The sequence below is a fragment of the Brachyistius frenatus genome, unplaced genomic scaffold (genome assembly GCF_029030835.1).
Source record: "Brachyistius frenatus isolate BFR_SWC_R1_liver_20210118 unplaced genomic scaffold, ASM2903083v1 Contig_63, whole genome shotgun sequence".
Classification (NCBI taxonomy): Eukaryota; Metazoa; Chordata; class Actinopteri; family Embiotocidae; genus Brachyistius; species Brachyistius frenatus.
Genome location: NW_027210662.1, coordinates 2,299,880 through 2,320,076, shown reverse-complemented (window position 1 = coordinate 2,320,076; position 20,197 = coordinate 2,299,880). Strand labels below are relative to the sequence as shown.

Genomic DNA, 20,197 nt, shown 5'->3' with positions numbered 1-20,197 from the left:
TATAACAATTAGTCAGTAAACACTGATGTTATTGAACTGGTTGCAAAAATTTTCAAATGCAACTCTACCTAATTTGATGGAAAAGGAAATAAAAATACAACAATGCCACATCCATTTTAGTCATAGTGGTATTAGGCAGCTGGATAACCTGCGGGCAGCCTGGTCCCGGTACAAAGACCTCCAGGATGGAAAGAGTTAAGGCATTGAAGACAAACATTTGATTTAAATGGATCAATTAATTTACAACTGACCTGTCAGTTGATTGTAATTAACTGGCACATATATAATTGTAAAACCACACGTATTTTTTTCTGCAAACAAACAATGTTGCGTTTCTATTTTTAGTTGTAGACATTCAGATTAAGTGTTTATATAATAATCTTTGAACTAGTCTGTCCCATCTTTAAAAAAAAAAAAAAAAACAACATTAATTTACATGTTGGCTCTTTTAAGAGTGTGTTCATAGGGTTCATACTCATAAATTAATCTCTAAACAGTTCCGGCAATCTTACAAAAAAAAAAAACCGTTACGCATCTACAAACAGTAGGTGGCGATGTGGAGCTTTACTGCCACTAACAATAACCACAGAAGAAGAATCACGCTCGGGGTCAGCTGGCAGATTTCACGTATCTTTTAGTCGTCAGCGTCAAAATGCTTCTGCAGTCTGTCCGGCCGTGGTTGCTTCGTTGCAGGAGTCTTCCGCTGGCCTGCACAAGAACTTACCACGCGGATACAGTCGCTCGACTCGGCTCTCAACCTGACACACAATCCTCTGAATACCAGGTAGGTCAGCCAGCTGCTAGCGTCTCCTAGCCGAGCTGCAAACGTCAGCGTTGTCCGTCATCTTTGAGGTTTTAAAAGTATGACAAATATGAGTTTGAAGTCATAGTTGAATGATTTTAAAACCTAGTGGGACACAGTGTACAGATGTAGCACCCAAACTAAGTCACTGGATGGCACCACAGGCACATTTTCTTGATGATTTCGTCTGACAGGAAAACGTGTTTAAAGTACAGCTCCACCAACATGTCTGTGAAGTAATTGCTTCCCTAAATTGAATCAGTATTTGTTGCAGCTATGTTGTTGTTGTTGTTGTTGTTTTTCCATCGCCTCTGAACAAATACACTGTTTAGGGGGCTTAGTAAACTCCTATATCCCAAATCAACTAATCCCACCATATCAGTTTAATCAGCTCCACAATGTGACTTGTCCTATTTTGTATCATTCAGGTTGTTTTTTTTTTTGCAGCAGGTTACTGTTAGACTTCAGTGATGTTTTGATTAAATTGTTAATTAATTATGTGTTCACGATCAGTTTGCAAACTAATTTGAAAATATGTTAAGTGTTATGGGAACTCTCCAGTCTGCAATGCACAATGACCGGTTCACTGTTTCGTCAACCAAAGCCTATAACCGACTCGTTTGTGTGAAGTTACTACTGTGAGTTCCTCAACGTGTCACAAACTGTGATCAGTAGAAAACGTACAACACGACAAACAAATCAATGGAAATGCACATCTGTGGTTTTACAGGAGAATTATGACCGTATGAGAGTTCTGGTTGATGAGCTGAAAAGCCGGACGGAGAAGATTAAGTTGGGTAGGTGACAGATCCCGCTCTACACTGAAGATACATCCATGTCCTTGTGTTTTAATTGGAGCAGTTTCTTCAAGTGTAAATTAGTGTCAGACTTCAAGCAGTCTGGGTGATGGCATTGTTGACAAAACACCTTCACCTACATATGTAGATCTGTTCTATTAAAACTTACTCATGATCCACTTGTAGATGGTTCAAGTTTTAAGGATCTGCTTTCAAATGCGAATGCACAAACTCTTCTCAATATATTTTCTTGACTGAGGAGTGTGTGTCCATATAAAATGTATGAGTTTTGAGTATGTATCTATTCTTGGTCACATGTTAAAAAGTTGAAAATACTAAACTATTTAAATTGTTGCTGAAGTGATTGGTAACATTTTAATTATTTGTATTCATCCAGGTGGGGGAGAAAAAGCAAGAAGACTTCATACTTCTCGTGGGAAACTCTTGCCTCGAGAGCGTATAGACAGGCTGCTGGATCCCGGGTATTATCACCTACTCCCGTCTTTGATTCTCACAGATTCAAAATCCACTTGTAGCTACTTGTTGCTTAAAAGCTGTAGCGCTATTGTTTGGCATCCTTACACAAACCAGGGCACAGGTAGCTCTAATGTGTGATGCAGCACACACTTCCCTCTACACTGAGAACAGGGATAAGAGATAGTCATCTAAAAAGATCCCCGTACTTTCCCCGCTCTACACTTTGAAATGAACTCTTATTACATTGTTTTTCGTTTGATTTTCTTGCAGGACTCCTTTTTTGGAATTTTCCCAATTTGCAGCGTATGAGTTGTATGGAAAAGAGGAGGTCCCAGCAGGCGGTATAATTACAGGGATTGGACGCGTTTCGGGGTAAGTCCTATGAACATTTCTGACATTTACCAGGTTGTTGATCTTATTAGATGTCTTTAAAAATAGTGAAAGTTGTTTAATTAGAAATTTAAAATGAATAACAGTTGGTTAAATTTGACCAAAATCTTTCCCAGAGTACAAATCTGTATTTATAACCACAGGTTCACATCCAAAATCCAGGATAATTACATCGTATGACTTCCATTGGAATTTCACTTACTCCAGTTTAATATTTATATATATTTTTTTTTATAATCATAATTTTTTTTATAGGGTGGAATGTGTTATTGTTGCAAATGATGCTACTGTCAAAGGAGGGACATACTACCCAATTACAGTGAAGAAGCACCTCCGTGCACAAGAAATAGCCCAGCAGAACCACTTGCCGTGCATCTACTTGGGTGAGTATGTCTGTTTGGTACAACAGGACACATTTACCTACAAAAGGCTTCAGAAAATAAAACTAATTTTCACTGTCAGCGCCAGAATTTAACTTATAAATATGAATCTACTGTTGGTTAAAGGGAAATGTTGCATCTCAGTACTTTTATAAAATGAGCATACTGCACATAAAGTTGTACTCATTTATTAATTCTAGTAACTTTGTCAGCCAAGACTCCTCTCCAAGAGCCCATCGGGAAGAATCCTGCTAGATTCTTTTTTTGTCCGTATGTAGATTTGGGAGATCCCAGGAGGCCCTGGTTGCAGGCTGCAGCTTATATAAGGGGAGAGTCTGAGTCTGTAATATGGCCTATTTCATAATAATTAGTGAGTTCTTTAAATATGCCGATGTTGTGATCTGCAGTTGATTCTGGAGGAGCCAATCTACCCAGACAGGCCGACGTCTTTCCAGACAGAGATCACTTTGGACGCATTTTCTTTAACCAGGCCCGGCTGTCCTCAGAGGGAATTGCACAGGTGAGGCCTGTGTTTGGTATATAACATTTCATTTCACATGCTGATCATTCGACGCACAGCAGCAGCAGCCTGAAGTGACCCTAACATGTTGGTTTTTACCACAGCCGCTCGTTGTTATCTGGGAGGGTGCATTTGTGCTCATTTTAAATGTTTCACCTTGATTCATGGACCAGTTCTTTAAAGCCAAATGCATCGTCTGAAAAATGATGTCAATAACTGCACTGTTGTAGGCATCATTCATCTTTTCAATGTAGGTAGGCAACTAAAATCCATCTTGCTGATGGAGAGTAGAATTTTTATTTAAAAACAAAACAAAAACATGGCTGTGTATGGGAAAGCTGATGAATGCCATCAGTGCACTGCAGGTTCTGCACAAATCCATCTTTTTGTAGATTGATGATAAACAGCCGAATATATTCTTCTCCAAACTGAATGTCCATTCATTCTCACTAACTTTGTCTTCCCGGGTAATTAAAATTGTATAATAAATCAGACTTTTTATTTTGTGGTAATTTTATTCTTAATTTTAAATTCTTTTGTTCTCCCCGTCATATTTACCACTAGTAACCACTAGATTGCTGCATTCAATTATACATTTCAAGCTGTCAGTACTCGTAACATTGTCATTAATTGCACTGACAATTTAAATCTTCATTAAACAGAAGTGAATACAAATCAAAGTTCCCACTGGTTCAGTCTGTGATGCTGCATTGTGTTCTCTCTTTTAAAGTGAGTGGGTTTCATAATTTTTTTGTGCTGGCACTGAACTGTCAGCTGAAACAAAATGATTGTGTTGCTAGTGTTTGACGTCGCCCTCCAGTCACAGCTGTGTTTTGGTCCTTGCTCAGTCTCTTTCATGTTTGACCTTCGCTGTGTTGAAGGTCGTCTGAGATTGACAGTAGAATGCTGCTTTTGAGTTCCTTTGTCACAAGAGGAAAGTTGTGTCGGAGGCTGCGTTGTGTGTTGGTCACTGGAATCTTTCTTGTACTTTTGACCTTCACTGAGCAGAATGACGTGACTTTAGTTTGGCAATGGAAGAATGTTTTGTAAATGTTCTGCTGAAAGTGGAAAGTTTCTCAAAGCTCACCTGAAATTGTAAATCAACTAGTTTGGAAGCCATTCCTGGTTCAAAAGACAGCTTGAAGCCTGCGGTGTGTTTACATTCTCTCAAAAATCCTCTTCCAGTGATGTAGGAGACTTCTTGTGTCCAATACTTAAAAGTTCTAAAATGAAAAATAGATCCAGTGATGGAGTCATACATTACATTTCAATTTCTAAGCTGGTAATTGACCTTCAACAGGGACAAACCCCACCAGACACAAATTCTTATTCAAAGCAGAGTATTTTATATATATATTTTAATATGCCTGAAGGGCATCTTTGATATTGTTTATGTCTGTGACTGGACCGTCCTCTTCTTCTTCCCTTTTTAAGATTGCTGTTGTGATGGGCTCGTGCACCGCTGGAGGAGCGTATGTACCAGCCATGGCAGATGAGAGCATCATCGTTCGGAAGCAGGGGACCATATTTCTTGGAGGACCTCCACTGGTTTGATCATTTTTCATGATGTTAAACTACATGGCGGTCGGATGAATATGAATACTGTATAATTTAGTAGAGTCAGGCCGGTTTAATCGGTGGTTAGTGTACCTGGTTATATCTTTGAACTTAAGAAGTGAGTGATATCTCTGCTGGACACAAGTAAATGCATTAATTTCAGGGATGAGGTTTCTGTTCATGTAACTCCTCGTGGTTGAGAATCTCTGCGTCGGTCTTCGTAGGTCAAAGCTGCAACTGGGGAAGAAGTTTCAGCAGAGGACCTCGGTGGTGCCGATCTACACTGCAAGTATGAACACAGCGCTTTTCAGGACATTTACTATTATTGAGGTTCTTAACACTGAAATCCCGCAGAGGTAGATCAATATGCTCTGCGAAATATATGAATTAGAAGCTCCTCAATATTGTTCAGAGCTGACTACACGAGGGATTAATGTCTTCTGAACTGTGGTGGCGTTTGTAAGCTGGTTTAATGCAAAGAGTAGGTTGTTCTCTTGTGTGTGTGATGTCAGGCACACAAGCTAGCATTTCATTATTTTCACAACTTTCAGCAAAATGAGCAAACCATTCTTTCTGGAGCTATGCATTTATTTTACATTCATATAACACATGCACTTATGTCCATGATAATTTGCTAAGTAATGATTTATGTGTTGTAATATCTTCACAGCGACTCATTTGATGCTTATTTTTACAGAAAATCTGGCGTGACGGATCACTACGCTTTGAATGATAACCACGCGCTCCATTTAGCAAGAAAGACGGTGCGAAGCCTCAACTACAGGAAAAATATTGAGGTCAGTCCAGTGATTGGAATCATTAAATGTTGCAATCAAGTGATTGTGTCTGTACTTTCTGCTAACACTGAGCCCGTGTTGTGTTTTTCAGGTCACAACAGAGCCCACAGAAGCCCCTCTCTACCCTGCAGATGAACTGTACGGCATCGTGGGAGACAACTTGAAACGCAACTTTGATGTCAGAGAGGTACTTCTCTAGTTTCCTGCACACAGTGTTCAGGGACAGAGATGAAGGGTTTGAGGCTGTGCTTAAAAAAACACGTCGTCATATTAACCCTCTGAACCCCACAACCCACTGGCGGGTTTTTAAAAGTATGTTTACTTAAAAAAAAAAAAAAAAAAAAAAAATCTTCAAATTGACACCATTTATCACAGAAACTGTAAAAATAATTGTTGGGTTTTGGATTTCCAGCTGTACATAAACAAATCATGTGCACTGAACGCTTCCATTCGAAAAAATAACCAAATCCAAGCTTAAAATAGTGATATTTAATCAAAAATCCCTTTACTTTTCTACATTTTCAAAAATTAACTGTTAGTATGATCCAAACAAAAAATCCAGCAACTTTTCAACTGAACTGCAGGCTGGAGCTCAGAAGAGAAGACAGAGAGCACAGACTGTTTGTAAAGGCGGTAAACATGTAAATAGTTCAATATGTATAGCTTGTGGAGAACCTCCTTTTTAAAAAATTTTTTTTTTAATTGTTCCGTGTATAGATTTGATCTTTTTTTTTAAATTTTTGTAAAATATCAAAGAAATGTAACTTCAATTTGTCCTTCTTTTATGATGTAGTATAATATAATAGCATTATACTGCACACAAGACATTTCTGAGTTCTCCTTACTTTTAGCCACAATTGTGCTGTTTCTAGAGGAGCAGTTGACAAATGAGCTCACAATGAGCAAAACAGTAACAACAACAAAAACAACGCCCAGAAACAGTTTGGTGTTCAGAGGGTTAAGTAATATGTATACAAGGTATTTGAACATATTTGACTACATAGTGGTTAGTTTTATAATTCCTTAGCTCCATTCAGAATACTAATTAGATATTCCTTCGCCTTGTTAATAAGCTTCGTTTAATTAGCAGAACAACACCTTTGATTAACTAGATTTGTTTTCGCATTACAACCAGAAAGAATGATTTATAGAATATAAACTCGTTGTTTTACAGTGAAGATTTATGAAGAAACAGAAAAAAACGTGGCTCGTACAGGTTCACACTGCACTTTAAACAGTGTTGAGCTGTCAGGTCCTTCTATCAGGAGCTGAGTCGATAATGGGTGGCTGGCATCAATCACCCTGTTTTTTCTGTCTAGCAGGACTTGCCAGATGTTCTCTATTGGTCTAAAGCCTGGCTCTTTGATTCTTGATGCCGACCCAGGAGCTAGAATTACTGCTAACTCAAGAGATGCCAGATGAAGTGTTTGTTGTGTAGAACAGTATCGGCAGTCCATTTAGGTCTCAAAGATCAACAGACTGAACCCCGTTTACAGGAGTACTTAAACTATAATAGACTTTCAACCAAGGGTGCCTTTAAATCACTTAAATAAAATCACTTCAGTAACACTTGTTGTAAAGTTTCCACACAAGTTTCCTCTGTTTCCTGTCTGGAGCCCCGTTGTTTGACATCTCAGGTGTGTATAACGTTCACGTGTTCATTGGATTGCAGGTCATCGCCAGAATTGTAGATGGCAGTAAGTTTGATGAATTCAAGTCGTTCTATGGAGACACGCTCGTCACAGGTAAGTCAAACAACATTCTTAGAGAGTTGTTCCTCGAGAGACTTTTCTTCTCTCGATTCTACCAACCTCTCCATCTGATGTCCAACTTCTATGTGTTCAGGATTTTCAAGAATATTTGGCTACCCTGTTGGACTCATCGGCAACAACGGAGTCTTGTTTTCAGAGTCCGCCAAAAAGGTAAATATCCTTTGTACAAATAAGACAAATAAAGTGGTAGAAGTGAGTGTTCTCTAAAGAATAAACACGTTACACAGGCTACATCTGTTTAGTGTGATGAGCTTAGCCCCACGATCATGCTGAAGTTTCAGGGGAGTTAACATTGGGCTTCTCAAAATGTCAAGGACTTTAAACACAATACCGAAGCAGCTCGGATAGTATTCTCCTCAGAGAATTGCTTCTCACAACACTGAATACCAATATTCCTCCCTTGAAGGAGCTTCAGTCTTTGTAGATGGTTTGTACTGACCCTTCACAGTCAAGGTGGAGAGTCTTTTTCAAACAATACGCCCTCCAATTGCACTTGTCTGCGTCATCTCCCGAACACTCTGATGAATGGAATTGTATTAACATTGCATGTAGAAACCATGGACAAGGGACAAAGATGATTTTAATTTAATATGATTCACTTAATTTGCTGTGACCAGAGATGAACTTTACACAAGCTAAGGCGAGATGAGGAGCTGAATTTGTGATCATAGACTAATACGTTTTTTCAAACACGTTTGGAATTAGATTATAAGCTTGACCTGAATAAAAGATTCAGTTTTTTTTTTCCCTGTAAGGTCTTAACATGGCTGTCTCATCAGTGTAATTACTGACAGAAGGGACTGACACAGTGCTTCAGACAGACACAGACGTGCTCAGGGAGCGTACTCGAGGAAAAATCAATACAGCAGCAGTGTTTCGAGCTGCGTCTCTGAGACACGCTGCCATCACTTAAGAAAAGCCCAGGCTTCTATTATGTTGACTGTTAAACTGTTAAAATCTTCTCCCCAGGTGTTTGTGTTGGTGAAAGGCTGAGGTAGCAGAGAAAATATTTGATTTCTGTTGCTATGCGCGCATTCAGGAGCAAATTGAAGGATCATTATTCAGCAAGTGACAGTTTCTAAGAAGCGACCGTCTTTCACATTGTCTCCAACTTCTGTTTACACTTTGCAATGCAAGGCAAGCTGCTTTACTTAAAGACAGCCAGCAGAGGTAACTGCCAAAAAGAAAGATAAAACACCTGAGTAATTCAACCATACAATGTTTATGGAAATTAGTTGTCTCCACTCATCCCACAGTCTTTTGTTCTTATTTTCCTGTTCAATAGCCTCTGGCAGCTCTGTGTTGTGCAGGGATTTGTTTTTTTCCCTGGTGCCACTGAAGGCCAGTCATCTCCTTCATATTCAAACTAAAATCTAACATACACAAAGCCGGCGTGAAGGCAGATGACCTCCCCCCCCAAGTTGACGGGTCTCTGTCCTGACTGGTGTTGCCTCAGATGGACATGACGGTTGAGGCGCCAGCGCGGTTGTCAGGCAGTTTTGATCGAGTTTTCTTTTTCTATCGCCAGCTATCAAGCAAACTGATCACTAGGGAAAATCAAAAGCATCACTTCAGGCAATGTTTACTCCAAAATCTCCAGATCTGATCCAGACAGAGCAGCTTCAGTGGGCTACAGCCCAGACAGACACTTTAAACATATTCTTTGTTGTTTCTTTTGGCAGTTCATTTAAAGTTTATACTCTTGTTTATTTCTCAAGATGCTCAGAAAAAGAAGTCATTACCGCCCTATCATTTTATTGTGAGGTGGTGGTAGTACATGTCTGTGTTTTTACCTCTGGGCAGTTGCTTTTGTAGTGTTTGACGAATATATTACACTCACTGAATAACTGATTTTCTCATCAGGGGACGCATTTCATCGAATTATGCTGCCAACGAAACATTCCACTTATTTTTCTCCAAAACATAACAGGTTGGTGGGAATTCCTTTGACACTTGTGGATTATTTACATCTGAGATTTTCTTCTGTTTGTTGTTTTTCTGTTGCGTGAAAAACAAGAATTAGTATTAACTGGTTTAATTGCTTATTGCAAGGTGATATGTTATAATTGGAAAAGTGATAATATCAGAATTCAAATCATAATCGGATCATATGAAATGATGTACAAATCCGTACCCGTTTAACTTCTTTTTTTATTCTTTAACACACGCTAACTTTATCCCCTGAGATAACAACACAGCCTCGCAAAGGCAGACCAGTTTTTATTTGCTTTGTTTCATCTCCATCTTCGTCTCAGGCTTCATGGTGGGCAGAGAGTATGAAGCCGGAGGAATCGCCAAGGACGGAGCCAAGATGGTGACTGCAGTTGCCTGTGCCAATGTACCCAAGATTACCGTTATCATCGGCGGCTCCTACGGTGCAGGAAACTACGGCATGTGCGGCAGAGCCTACAGGTGTGTATGAACTTCTTCACTGTATGGATGAGTGGTTTGATGGGATGGAAGGACAGCGGCAGTGACGGCACAAGTGAATGAACTGGCCGTGAACTAGTAGACAAATATGAAGATGGGTAGCTGTGCCCGGACATAATTAAAGTGCACATGTACTGTGTGCTGTTCCGTTTCTGAATTAATATGCCTGCAGGTGGAGGTGACCTTTAATAACTACGGTAAAAGAAACGGTTGAAAACACAATTTATAAAAAAACATTTTAATCCGAATTTCCTGACATTCACTTCCACTCCAAGATACCTCATTATTCCTTACTTTAAGACACTGAGGATTTTTGATCGTGACATGGCCATGGGCTCCTCACTCAAGAGCCCTCCATGTACTGGAGCACTGCAGTCCTGTAACATTGTCAGACTCGCGATGGACAGTTTACAAAACGGCTCAAAATGAACACTGGAGGCAGTTTATCAGGTTTCACGCAGCTCGCTCAGGACCCACTGAAAGCTCTATACCACTTTTTTTTTTTTTATTTTATTTTTTTATCACAGTAGTGCTCCTCATGACCTGTAAACAGACTTTGATGTTTAAAATCAGAGGAGTTTCCTTTAATATTTTCATCAGTGTTGTGTGCGCTCTTATCTTTCCCTGCTCTGATGTTAGCAGAACCAGAGCCAAGCTTTCTCTTGTTAAATCTAAATAAGCACAGATGATGAAGCACTGTGGAAAAATATTCACCTTTGATCAGACTTTTTGAATTATGCATCTAAGTAGTACTTTTCACAGGTTCAGGCCCCATGAAGGATGTTTTCCATTTTTAGATTTCTTACATTGTTTCATTAGTTGTTTGTGATTTAGACCCTGTTCACACCGGGCGTCAACATACGTCTCCAAGTCTCTCAAATGACCCCTTGTGATGGCATCTTACTTCCCCCCTCTATATGCAAATTACTTGAAGTGCTCCTAATAAAATGTAACAAGTCTTTTATTTCTATTCCACTTTGTTGTGAAGTCCAACAGGATTTTAAGACGTGTTGTGTAAATTCAATTCAATTCAATTCAATTCAATTCAATTCAATTCAATTCAATTCAATTCAATTCAATTCAATTCAATTCAATTCAATTTTATTTATATAGCGCCAAATCACAACACAGGTTATTTCATGGCACTTAACACATTAAAGTCCTTACAGCAAGACGTTACAATATTATACAGAGAAACCCAACAATTCAACAATTCCCACATAAGCTAGGAGGGAAAAACTCCTCTTTAAGGGAGAAAAACCTCCAACAGAGGGAAGAAAAAACTCCCTCTTAACAGGAAGAAACCTCCGACAGAACCAGACTCAGAGGTGGGCGGCCATCTGCCTCCACCGGTTGGGGTGAGAGGAGAGCAGGGAGAGAAAAGGACAGCATAGAGATAGAAGAGAAGAACTGTTGGTGGAGATGACAACCGCAGGGCCGAGACATGCAGCTCCATCTCATAAATAAACGTTATGATGATGACCTAAATCTGTTGTAAAGCCTTCAGACCTCTGACCTGATGTATTGCATTTAAGAAATGAGGCACTCTCAGATCAAATAGTGCCTCTTGTGGGTAAAGAGTTTGACCTGGAGGCAGCCAATTCATTTTGTTTCAGATAGAGCCAAATAATCTGATGATGAATAAGTCAGGAGTGCCAGGATCCAATTGTTTACCTTCTTTCATTTTAGGCTCCACATACAGAGCAGCTCGATAAGTGGGAAAGTGTCTGATTGCTGGAGTTTGTAATTCTCTTCCAAGAACCCCGTCAGGCTTACAGATGAAATACTAAAAGAAAAAACAAACGAAACACAGAGGAGGCTTGTTTTCGTGTAACAAGCGTCAGGTTGATAGTGTGTGTTTTTATTCGGTAAATATCTGCTTTATAGCCACCAGTTCAGTTTACAAGTAAATCTCTCCTGCATGCTGTGTAGTTCAGCTGCACAATCACACTGGATGTTTTCTAAACAGGTTATTATTTCTGGATATAACTAGGTGGTCCTTCAATGGGGTCCAGCTTCTAAAAGAAAGAGGCCATATTGTGTTCCAGATCACCTCCGAATGTGGTCTGAGCTGATCGGATATCAATGCTGATCGGATATCAATGCTCAGTATTTTGAGCTGTCCACTTGTGATTGGATCAACTAAGATGCATTTTAATGCCTGATGTGAACATGCTCCTTGGTGACTATCCTGGCCCAGCAAACACAAGCAAATTAACACGGTCTCTCTCATCTCTCAGCCCCCGGTTCCTCTACATGTGGCCAAATTCCCGAATCTCTGTGATGGGCGGCGAGCAGGCAGCCACTGTCCTGGCCACCATCACTAAAGATCAGAGGGCACGCGAGGGAAAGGAGGTAACGATTCACATTAATCATCCCATCTGCGCTTCACTGCAAAGGCTCAAATTAGCTGTGGTGGTTTTGCTGCCAAAAGCATAAACATTATAAAAGACACTTTTCTCTCAGTAATGGTTTGACACAGCAGGATGAAATGATATTAGTGCTACTGTAATGACCTCTCCTGAATAGTGCAGCCATCAAAATGGCTGTCATTAAACTGTCAGGTGTGCTGTTATGGGTATTTTAACAGTGCATTAATAGCATCAGAATGACCTGCTGACGGCTATCGCACTGATGTTTAAGATGGTTCAACATAAAAAGGCAGCAGAAGCTAATTGAGTCATTGTTTTTGAATGCATTTCAAATGTTCTTGTTTTACTATCTTTATTAATTTTGTCTTTACAGTTGAACTCTGATGAACAATTGAAGTCATTGCATATGTAGTCAGTACGATGCCGAACAAAGTTCATGTCGTAAACAAATCCCATCAATCATTGCTTCTACCAGTGCATCATCTCGAGTCAAAGTCACACTAAAAAGGCAGGGTGAAAGATTTTTTTATGACATATTTTTATGACATATTTCTGAAAACCGAGCAACTGACACGATGACACATGATTTGAACTTGAAAATGTTTTTCTTTTCGGTGTGTTTTCAACCAACAGTACATTATTTGCTCCTGATGCAGTCTGATACAACAGCGCTGCAATGAATCCAAAGTTTATGAAGTTTATACTGTTTAGTTTTTCTTGAATCTGTTTAAGTAGTGGCATCTAAACACTTAGCGACACACACAGTTTTACCAGGGAAGGTCGTACTAATCGGGTTTTTTTATGTTTTAATGACTATTCCAATATTCAAAAATCATTTCCCCTCTCTAGTGAGTCGAGGTGGTAAAGAGCAACAATTGTGTTGTTGTGAGCAAGGAAACCACGCATTTTCAACACACTGCGAGCTGGCGCGTTGGGTCAGAGAACCAAAGTGTCATGGCAGCACAGTTCAGGCGGTTTGCACCAAGGGTTTTCCCTCAGAACGTCACAGTAGGACTCAGTGGTGACCGTCTCACCCCGAGGGACAAATTCACCTCGTGTATAGTTTGTGTAGCTGTTTGATATGTAATGTTTTACATCGAGAAGTGTCTCTGTGTCTCTGATATTTACAGTAGTTCACCCCATTTATATCAATGAATATAAACTGTAAAAGCACTGACAAGCTTCACAGCGTCTACTCAGCGTTTTCATTATTGTTTATCATTTTCGAAAGGATTGGCTTCAAGCAGAGGAAACTGGCCTTCACGGCAAATGAAATGGCTGCGTACACTCAGCTTTGCATTTCACAACACCTTCAATAATTCAGACAATCTTTAAAATGCCTTTGGCTCACGTCCTTATTGCCTAATCCTGTTTTTACAATTTATTCACAGTTCACAGCAGAGCAAGAGGCTGCCATGAAGGAACCAATCGTGCAGCGGTTTGAGGAGGAGGGCAGCCCATACTATTCTAGTTCCAGGTGAGATATGACACATCACACCTGTCAGGCAGGTGTGTAGTAAAATGAAGGGCTGGAACAGCATTGACTCTATTTAACACTATTGCAGACAGGAAATGTGCTCTATGGAATGACGATATATAATTATCACCATCAGGCCACCAGCATGCGTTTCTAATTTAGATTTAAATCCTCTCAATGAAGGATGCTGCTCATCCGAGAACTGAGAAAGAGAGGCTTCATTCATAACGAGGGATTCTGGGATGCGTTTCAAGTATATTTTTTTTCTCCGTTTGATGTCCTGTTGTTTGGCTAATATGAGCCATCTTTGCTGTTCATTTAGTCCTGTGGGCTATTTTCATGGTGTATATGAGCAGAGCACAAATAACTTAATCATATGGTAGAAAATTGTTTTTCTGTGAGACAGTTTAAATGATAACATCAGCAAGATTTCATATATATTTATTTAACAGAGAAATGGCCTCATTGAGATTGAAAACCTCTTTCACGGGAGTGTCCTGGCCGACATGGAGCTTTAACGACAGACATTTCAAAACAAATCACAGGTTTTTATAGTGAAACTGATCAAATCTGAAGAGAATAATCATGATAAAGCAAAGAACCAAATAACGGTTGACTTTATCAACCGGTAATCGAGGCCCCATTAAAGAGGCTAATGTTGTAAGCATTAGTCAAGCACTGTTGAATTCATCCTCCTCACTCTAAACAAACAGGCGGCTGCATGTGACCGAAAACTAATTTGCATGATTTACTAATTGCACGTGTAATTACAGCGATGATATTATAGCGAGCTCTCCAACCTTCCAGTCTCACCTCTTCTCACAACGGGGATGCCACGTGAGCGAAATACGGTCAACCAATTGCCGTGTTATAATCAGTCCAACTCTGGTTCCATAAACTCTGAATTAATAATAATCAATTATGATTCAGATAACATTACTAGCTTCTAATCCTCATGTGTGGTGTCAGTCTGTAGTTTATGTTGTAGCTTTCTTAGCTCCGTTTTTAGCAAGAAAACAGCCACAGGGAAAAAAAACATATATTGGGACCATTTGGAATATTTTTAGGTTCGGTGTGTGCTGTCATTCGATGCACTAAAGATCTGTTTTGAATCATCTTGCCAGAGTCAGTACACCTGGTTTCTTTGCTACATAAAATCACCTCAGTTTGGCAGATAGCTTGATGATGTGTTAATGACACCAGTCACTTGAAGCTATTCTAACTGCTCTGAATTACTGTTGATGGATAGACTGAAACCCCAATTCATTGAATCGGTTTATGTCACTGAGCCATTTGAATCAGGTGGAAACAGCAAATGAGTCTTTTTCATGTTCATATTGTTTTTCTTTGGTCTATCTCAGTGCGGCACAAATACATAAGCTAAGCTATAACCAAAGCAACTAAAGTCTTTGACGGAGGACCATCTGTTCTATGTTTATTTGACAGCTTTAGTTACTTTTCAGATGCAGATTTGATACAATGGATAATGTAACAAGTTTTAAACTATACTGTAAGATTAAACCAGTGATTTCCAACCTGTTTGTATTCTGATGTCTTACAAAAAGCAGTGTGTAGCCAGGTCACATTTCACGTGTCTATTCTCTAAGGTTTCATTTCAGTAAATGTTCAAATGATTCAATATGTCACCAACAATCAAATATTAGAGGAAAAAGTCAAAAACTTGAAAACCAATTTGTGCATCCGAATTTTAGTTTTTTCTTCTTTCTCATATATCTGTTGTCCCTGGATATAAAACTGAATATAAAGTAGCTCAAACTAGCTCCACCTGCAGCTACAACACTAACACGCTGCTGACACATTGATGATTCACCAATAATAATCTGATGATATCATATACAGTATATTACTATATCAGTCAGAGGGCCCAAACCGGGACTTTTACTTAAACTACATTTTGCTGCTGTTACTTCTGTACTTCTGCAAGAGTAGGATTTTTCTTGCAGGACTTTGACTTGTGATACGAGTATTTTTACATTTCTTTATTGGTACTTTTATATAAGTAAAGGATCTGAATCCTTCTTCCACCATGGCTGCTAATGAAAATATGTATCAATAAATGATGAAAAAGTACCGTTTCATACACAGTTGGAACATTCATGCACTTCTGACTGTACACTTGTATTCAGGCCACATTGTGCTGAGTGTAATGCTGCGGTTCTTGGCAGGTTTAAGTCTGACAGACTTGGACCATAAAATCAAGCGATCCCATAAGCCATTGCAACATTTTATATGTGCACTGCACAGAGTTTGCAAATGAAGAACTGTACAAGCTAGTGATAATACCCTACTTTATACACGAGTCATCAATTTAGTGATGTGATCCCAGATGGGCTATCAGTTCGTGATGTATAGTGGCTTAGGGACCGGGCTTCTATTGGCATTAAGAGAATATTAGGCTTCTGGTGGGCATGTGAGGATAGTTTATTCCATTACCGCTATTGTTTTTATACAATAAAAGATCTGAGCACGGGTGGGATGCAGCAAAGTACAGGTATTCCAGTACTGTACTTCAGTTCAAATGTGAGGTTTTTGTACTTTACTTGAGTATTTCTATTTCATGCAACTTTGAACTTCTACTCCACTAAATCTCAGAGATAAATATTAAACGTTTCTTAAACTACTACCTGTCTTCACCCACCAAACACCTCACTAACTACCCCAAAGTAAGACACGGCTGAGTATAAAGCCTTAGAAACAAGGTGATGGTGTGCAGTATCTCACTGGCGTTATCACGTAGGCACCTCCCTCCACCAGTGTGTTTGGCCCACGACACCTCAGGAAGGCTCAACAACAGTTATGATTACAGTTTTATATACCCTTTCTGTCACTGACAACAACGTATCTCCAGAATTAGCTCATTTTAAATTATAATTTTTCTGACAAACAGAAGGATCAGATGTTACTTTATAGGTTGAGGAAACTCAACTTTTTAGGTTAAATAAACTACTTTAAAACTCACCTGGATTCACTAGAAAACGGTTGTTTTTCCTCAGCTTGTTCACTTTTTAGAATACGTGGCTGTTACAGAACAAAAACAATACAAACATGATCATCTTCTGGAATATGGTGCACTGATGTAGATTGAACTAACCAACAGCACAGTAAAGTATTTATAATAAGCACCCCCTTAAATAACTACAGCAAGTAAAACACTGACAGGAAGTATTTACTGCATAGTGTGTACTTTTACTTCTGATACTTTAAGAACATTTTACAGATACTACTCACATACTTTTAATTAAGTGAGGTTTTGAAATCGGGTCTTTAACTTGCAGCAGTATTTCCTTGAATAGTTGAAGTATTTTCACAGTGTGGTATTAGTACTTTCACTCAAGTAAAGGATGTGAATACTTGTTCCACCACTGGATCTGAGGCAGGAGTAAGATGAAAACAGCAGCCGTCCCCCGAGAGATAAATCTCTACAAGTGTATGATAACTGGAAGAAGGGTGAGGGTGTTGTCCAGAGAGAGCAACACGAAATCTCGACACTCTATTAAAGTAATTGATTATAAACTTGCACACGCGCTACGAGAAGCATCAGATGTGTGAGGTGTAATGTGCCATCTAATAATGCCAAGCACTTTATTATTTCCGCAGAATGTGGGATGACGGCATTATTGATCCTGCCGACACACGCCTGATTTTGGGACTGAGCCTCAGTGCGGCACTCAATGCACCAACAAAGAAGACGCGCTTCGGAGTGTTCAGGATGTAACGCTTGTTTAGAATGTACAGGTATAGACCTCAGACTCCCCAGAGTTGAACTGTATTCATACTAGTCTTTGTAGTTTTATGTGTGATGGGTCACCAGAATAAGAAAAACTCACAAAGACAAAAAACGAGAAATCACAGGGGAGGAATCACACAACCTTGGATGCTGGGATGTGATCGGACGATGAACTCTCGTTGTGGGTCTTTTCTGCTGTTCAGTTGTGCCTTAACTCTCACTATTCCTGTGTAAATGTACGTATGTAACCGTATGTAACCGTTTCCTTTTGTGGATTGGGTTTTTACCAAATACTGTACATTTCAAATTAAAACAAAAACACACCTAACCCCTCAAATTTCTGTATCTGAAAGCATTTATTCATAAGGGGGCACTGTTTAGCCATAAATATGAGACTTAGTTCAGTTTAGAGGGATGATAGAAGCTCACTCTACATTTTTCAAGCCAAATGCCTTTCAGATAACAGATATTGGTGTTCTGGTGATAGCAGACGAGCTGTTTGGAGGACAACAAAACGAATTATTCTTTTTTTTTTTTTAAGATCTCAAAGCTCATCTGTGTGTTCACATTCATCTCTTGTTCAGACACACTCTTGAGGTTATTATTGTCTGGCTTTCTGAGCCAACCTTCTGTTTGCACATTTCCAATTGTGAAAATATTGTGTTGTAGCAGCCACAAATAGGATGGGGTCTTACATCGCATGCTGCAGGCAGAGTGTGCTGAAGCTGAGTTCTTAACTTTACCGGCTGGCTGCCCTCTCTTTCCCATTTAGTCAATTTATCTCCTTAGCAGAACATGCTGCACACAGTCGGGATGCTCATATATTGGTATAGACCATCTGAATTCACTCTGGCAACAAGCTATGGCTTTTACTCCGTAGAACTTCACTGAGACTGGGGATTTGGTGCAGCGGTGGATTTGAATGTTTGCATGGAGCCAGCTGGTTAAAGTGCTTAACTGGAAGCCCTCCATGTATGACTCCGTGGCTGCTGCACCGAGGCAGTGGAGAGCCTCACCTTAGGGAGAGCAGAAATAACTGGCCATGATGTGCAAATCGGTAGTAGGAGGTGGTTGAGGACCCACCACCTCCTACTACCGATTTTTAAAAATGGTTTGCCGGTTTCTGCCTTCATCTTTCTCCACCAAATGTCACTGTGGGAGGAATTACCAAACAGCATGAAGTCATTTTGAAAGTTAACATTTTATGGAAGTAAACAAAACTTGCCAGAGATATTGATTCTAATGATTCAGAAAAAGTCTTGTCTCGTGCAAGTTTTCAACATATTTGATCAAGAAACAGACCAGGGAAATGAAATGTGTTCATCAGACTTTACTCTGTCTCTGCTGTCAAAAGTTATTTGACCTTTCTCGCTGACTTTGACTGCTTTTAATTGCAGCAATAATCACTCACTGGATGTCTTCCAGATCTCCTCTTACAGAAGGGTGAGTTTATCCGTTTGTCTGGCCATAATTTCTGGCAAGCTCTCCATCTCTGCCTTTGAGGATCACAGCTTTTCCTAGCATGCACTGGATTTTGGGACAAATTGCCAGACACACAGACAGGTACTCATTAACAGCTATGTGCAGACAGCGGAGCCAAACCGAATTGAATGTCTTTGGGCTATTGGAGGAAGGAAACCACTGAAAGAGATTCACAAAACACCCAAAAGGGGTGAATCTGGGAGCGGCAGTGGAAGAGCTGATCTTTAGATGACCAAAAGACTCTTGAGTGCTTTGTAACTCGTCTATGTGTCTGCTCAATAGGAATAAAAGTCAGTTTATTTATGGAGCACATTTTTTTTTTTTTTTTTAAACAAGCGTTCGCTTAAAGATCTTTTTTTGTCTGCAGCTGGAGAAAGACGCTACAGGCAGCTCCAGACAGTGAAGCTGCACACTCGTTGAGCTGTTTATTGCGGTACTTAAAAATGAGGCCAGCTGTACACAATAGGTTGCTATGCGTGGGTCGTGGTATCCATGGAATCTGGTAATCTTTACATCTATGAAGAAAACTTGATAATAAACTTTGACTGTAACTATCTCCACCAATCACACGGACAAAAAACCCCATTATTTTCTCTGTTTACTGCTTTGTTCCAGTAATGACAACACAACACATTTTACACTTAGTTCACATTTTTATTTGACGTTTTGTCGTGATATTTGTAATTCAAGTCAACCTCCACCACTCCACTGTATACTTACCTAGTGTTTTTGTTATATTTTGTTTGGCCTCCACTTGTGTGGTGGTATTGAATAACTGGCTGAAATGGTGTCAGCTCTCCTCCAGTAAAAAAAAAAAAAAAAAAAAAAAAATTCTCTTGAATTGTATTTTTTTCAGTTGATGCTCGCCTGCTGACTCTGACCTCTGACCCTGTTGTGGAGGAGGGGAAGTGGAAAGTAAACTTCTCTGCCTTTCAATCAATAAAATATCAAATTGTCCTGGTTGCTTATGAAACATATAAACCTTTGTGAGGCTGTGTACTTTCATAACAAACTATCCTGTTAGTTGCAGCACAAATGAAACCTTAAGCAGACTTGGTGGGTGAACTGGGAATTAATATAGCATAAACAAAAGTATGTTACCTTGTGTGTTGGGTTCGCTGAAGTCTTTGTGAGTCAGTGGAGGATACAGTTGACTTTTGAAAGGCAGGTCAGTCACAGTTTGTCACAAAGGGGAA

General features: G+C 39.6%; 1 protein-coding gene across 2 annotated transcripts; it reads left to right on the top strand.

The window, feature by feature from the left end:
* Positions 1 to 593: 593 nt before the first annotated feature.
* mccc2 (methylcrotonyl-CoA carboxylase subunit 2) lies at positions 594 to 19,982 on the top strand. Of its 2 annotated transcripts, XR_011311241.1 has the most exons (18): positions 594 to 784; positions 1,533 to 1,599; positions 1,997 to 2,081; positions 2,347 to 2,448; positions 2,722 to 2,849; positions 3,254 to 3,366; positions 4,801 to 4,914; positions 5,148 to 5,212; positions 5,621 to 5,720; positions 5,812 to 5,907; positions 7,393 to 7,465; positions 7,566 to 7,642; positions 9,356 to 9,422; positions 9,748 to 9,904; positions 12,163 to 12,277; positions 13,686 to 13,771; positions 17,390 to 18,962; positions 19,369 to 19,982. XR_011311241.1 is itself a non-coding variant. In XM_069706573.1 (17 exons), the coding sequence occupies exons 1-17, from the start codon at positions 653 to 655 to the stop codon at positions 17,505 to 17,507; spliced, it is 1,695 nt and encodes a 564-aa protein (XP_069562674.1). In that variant the 5' UTR covers positions 594 to 652; the 3' UTR covers positions 17,508 to 19,982. The 2 variants fall into 2 exon arrangements, 1 of the variants encoding a protein (XP_069562674.1); XM_069706573.1 differs by having other exon boundaries at positions 17,390 to 19,982.
* Positions 19,983 to 20,197: the final 215 nt, after the last annotated feature.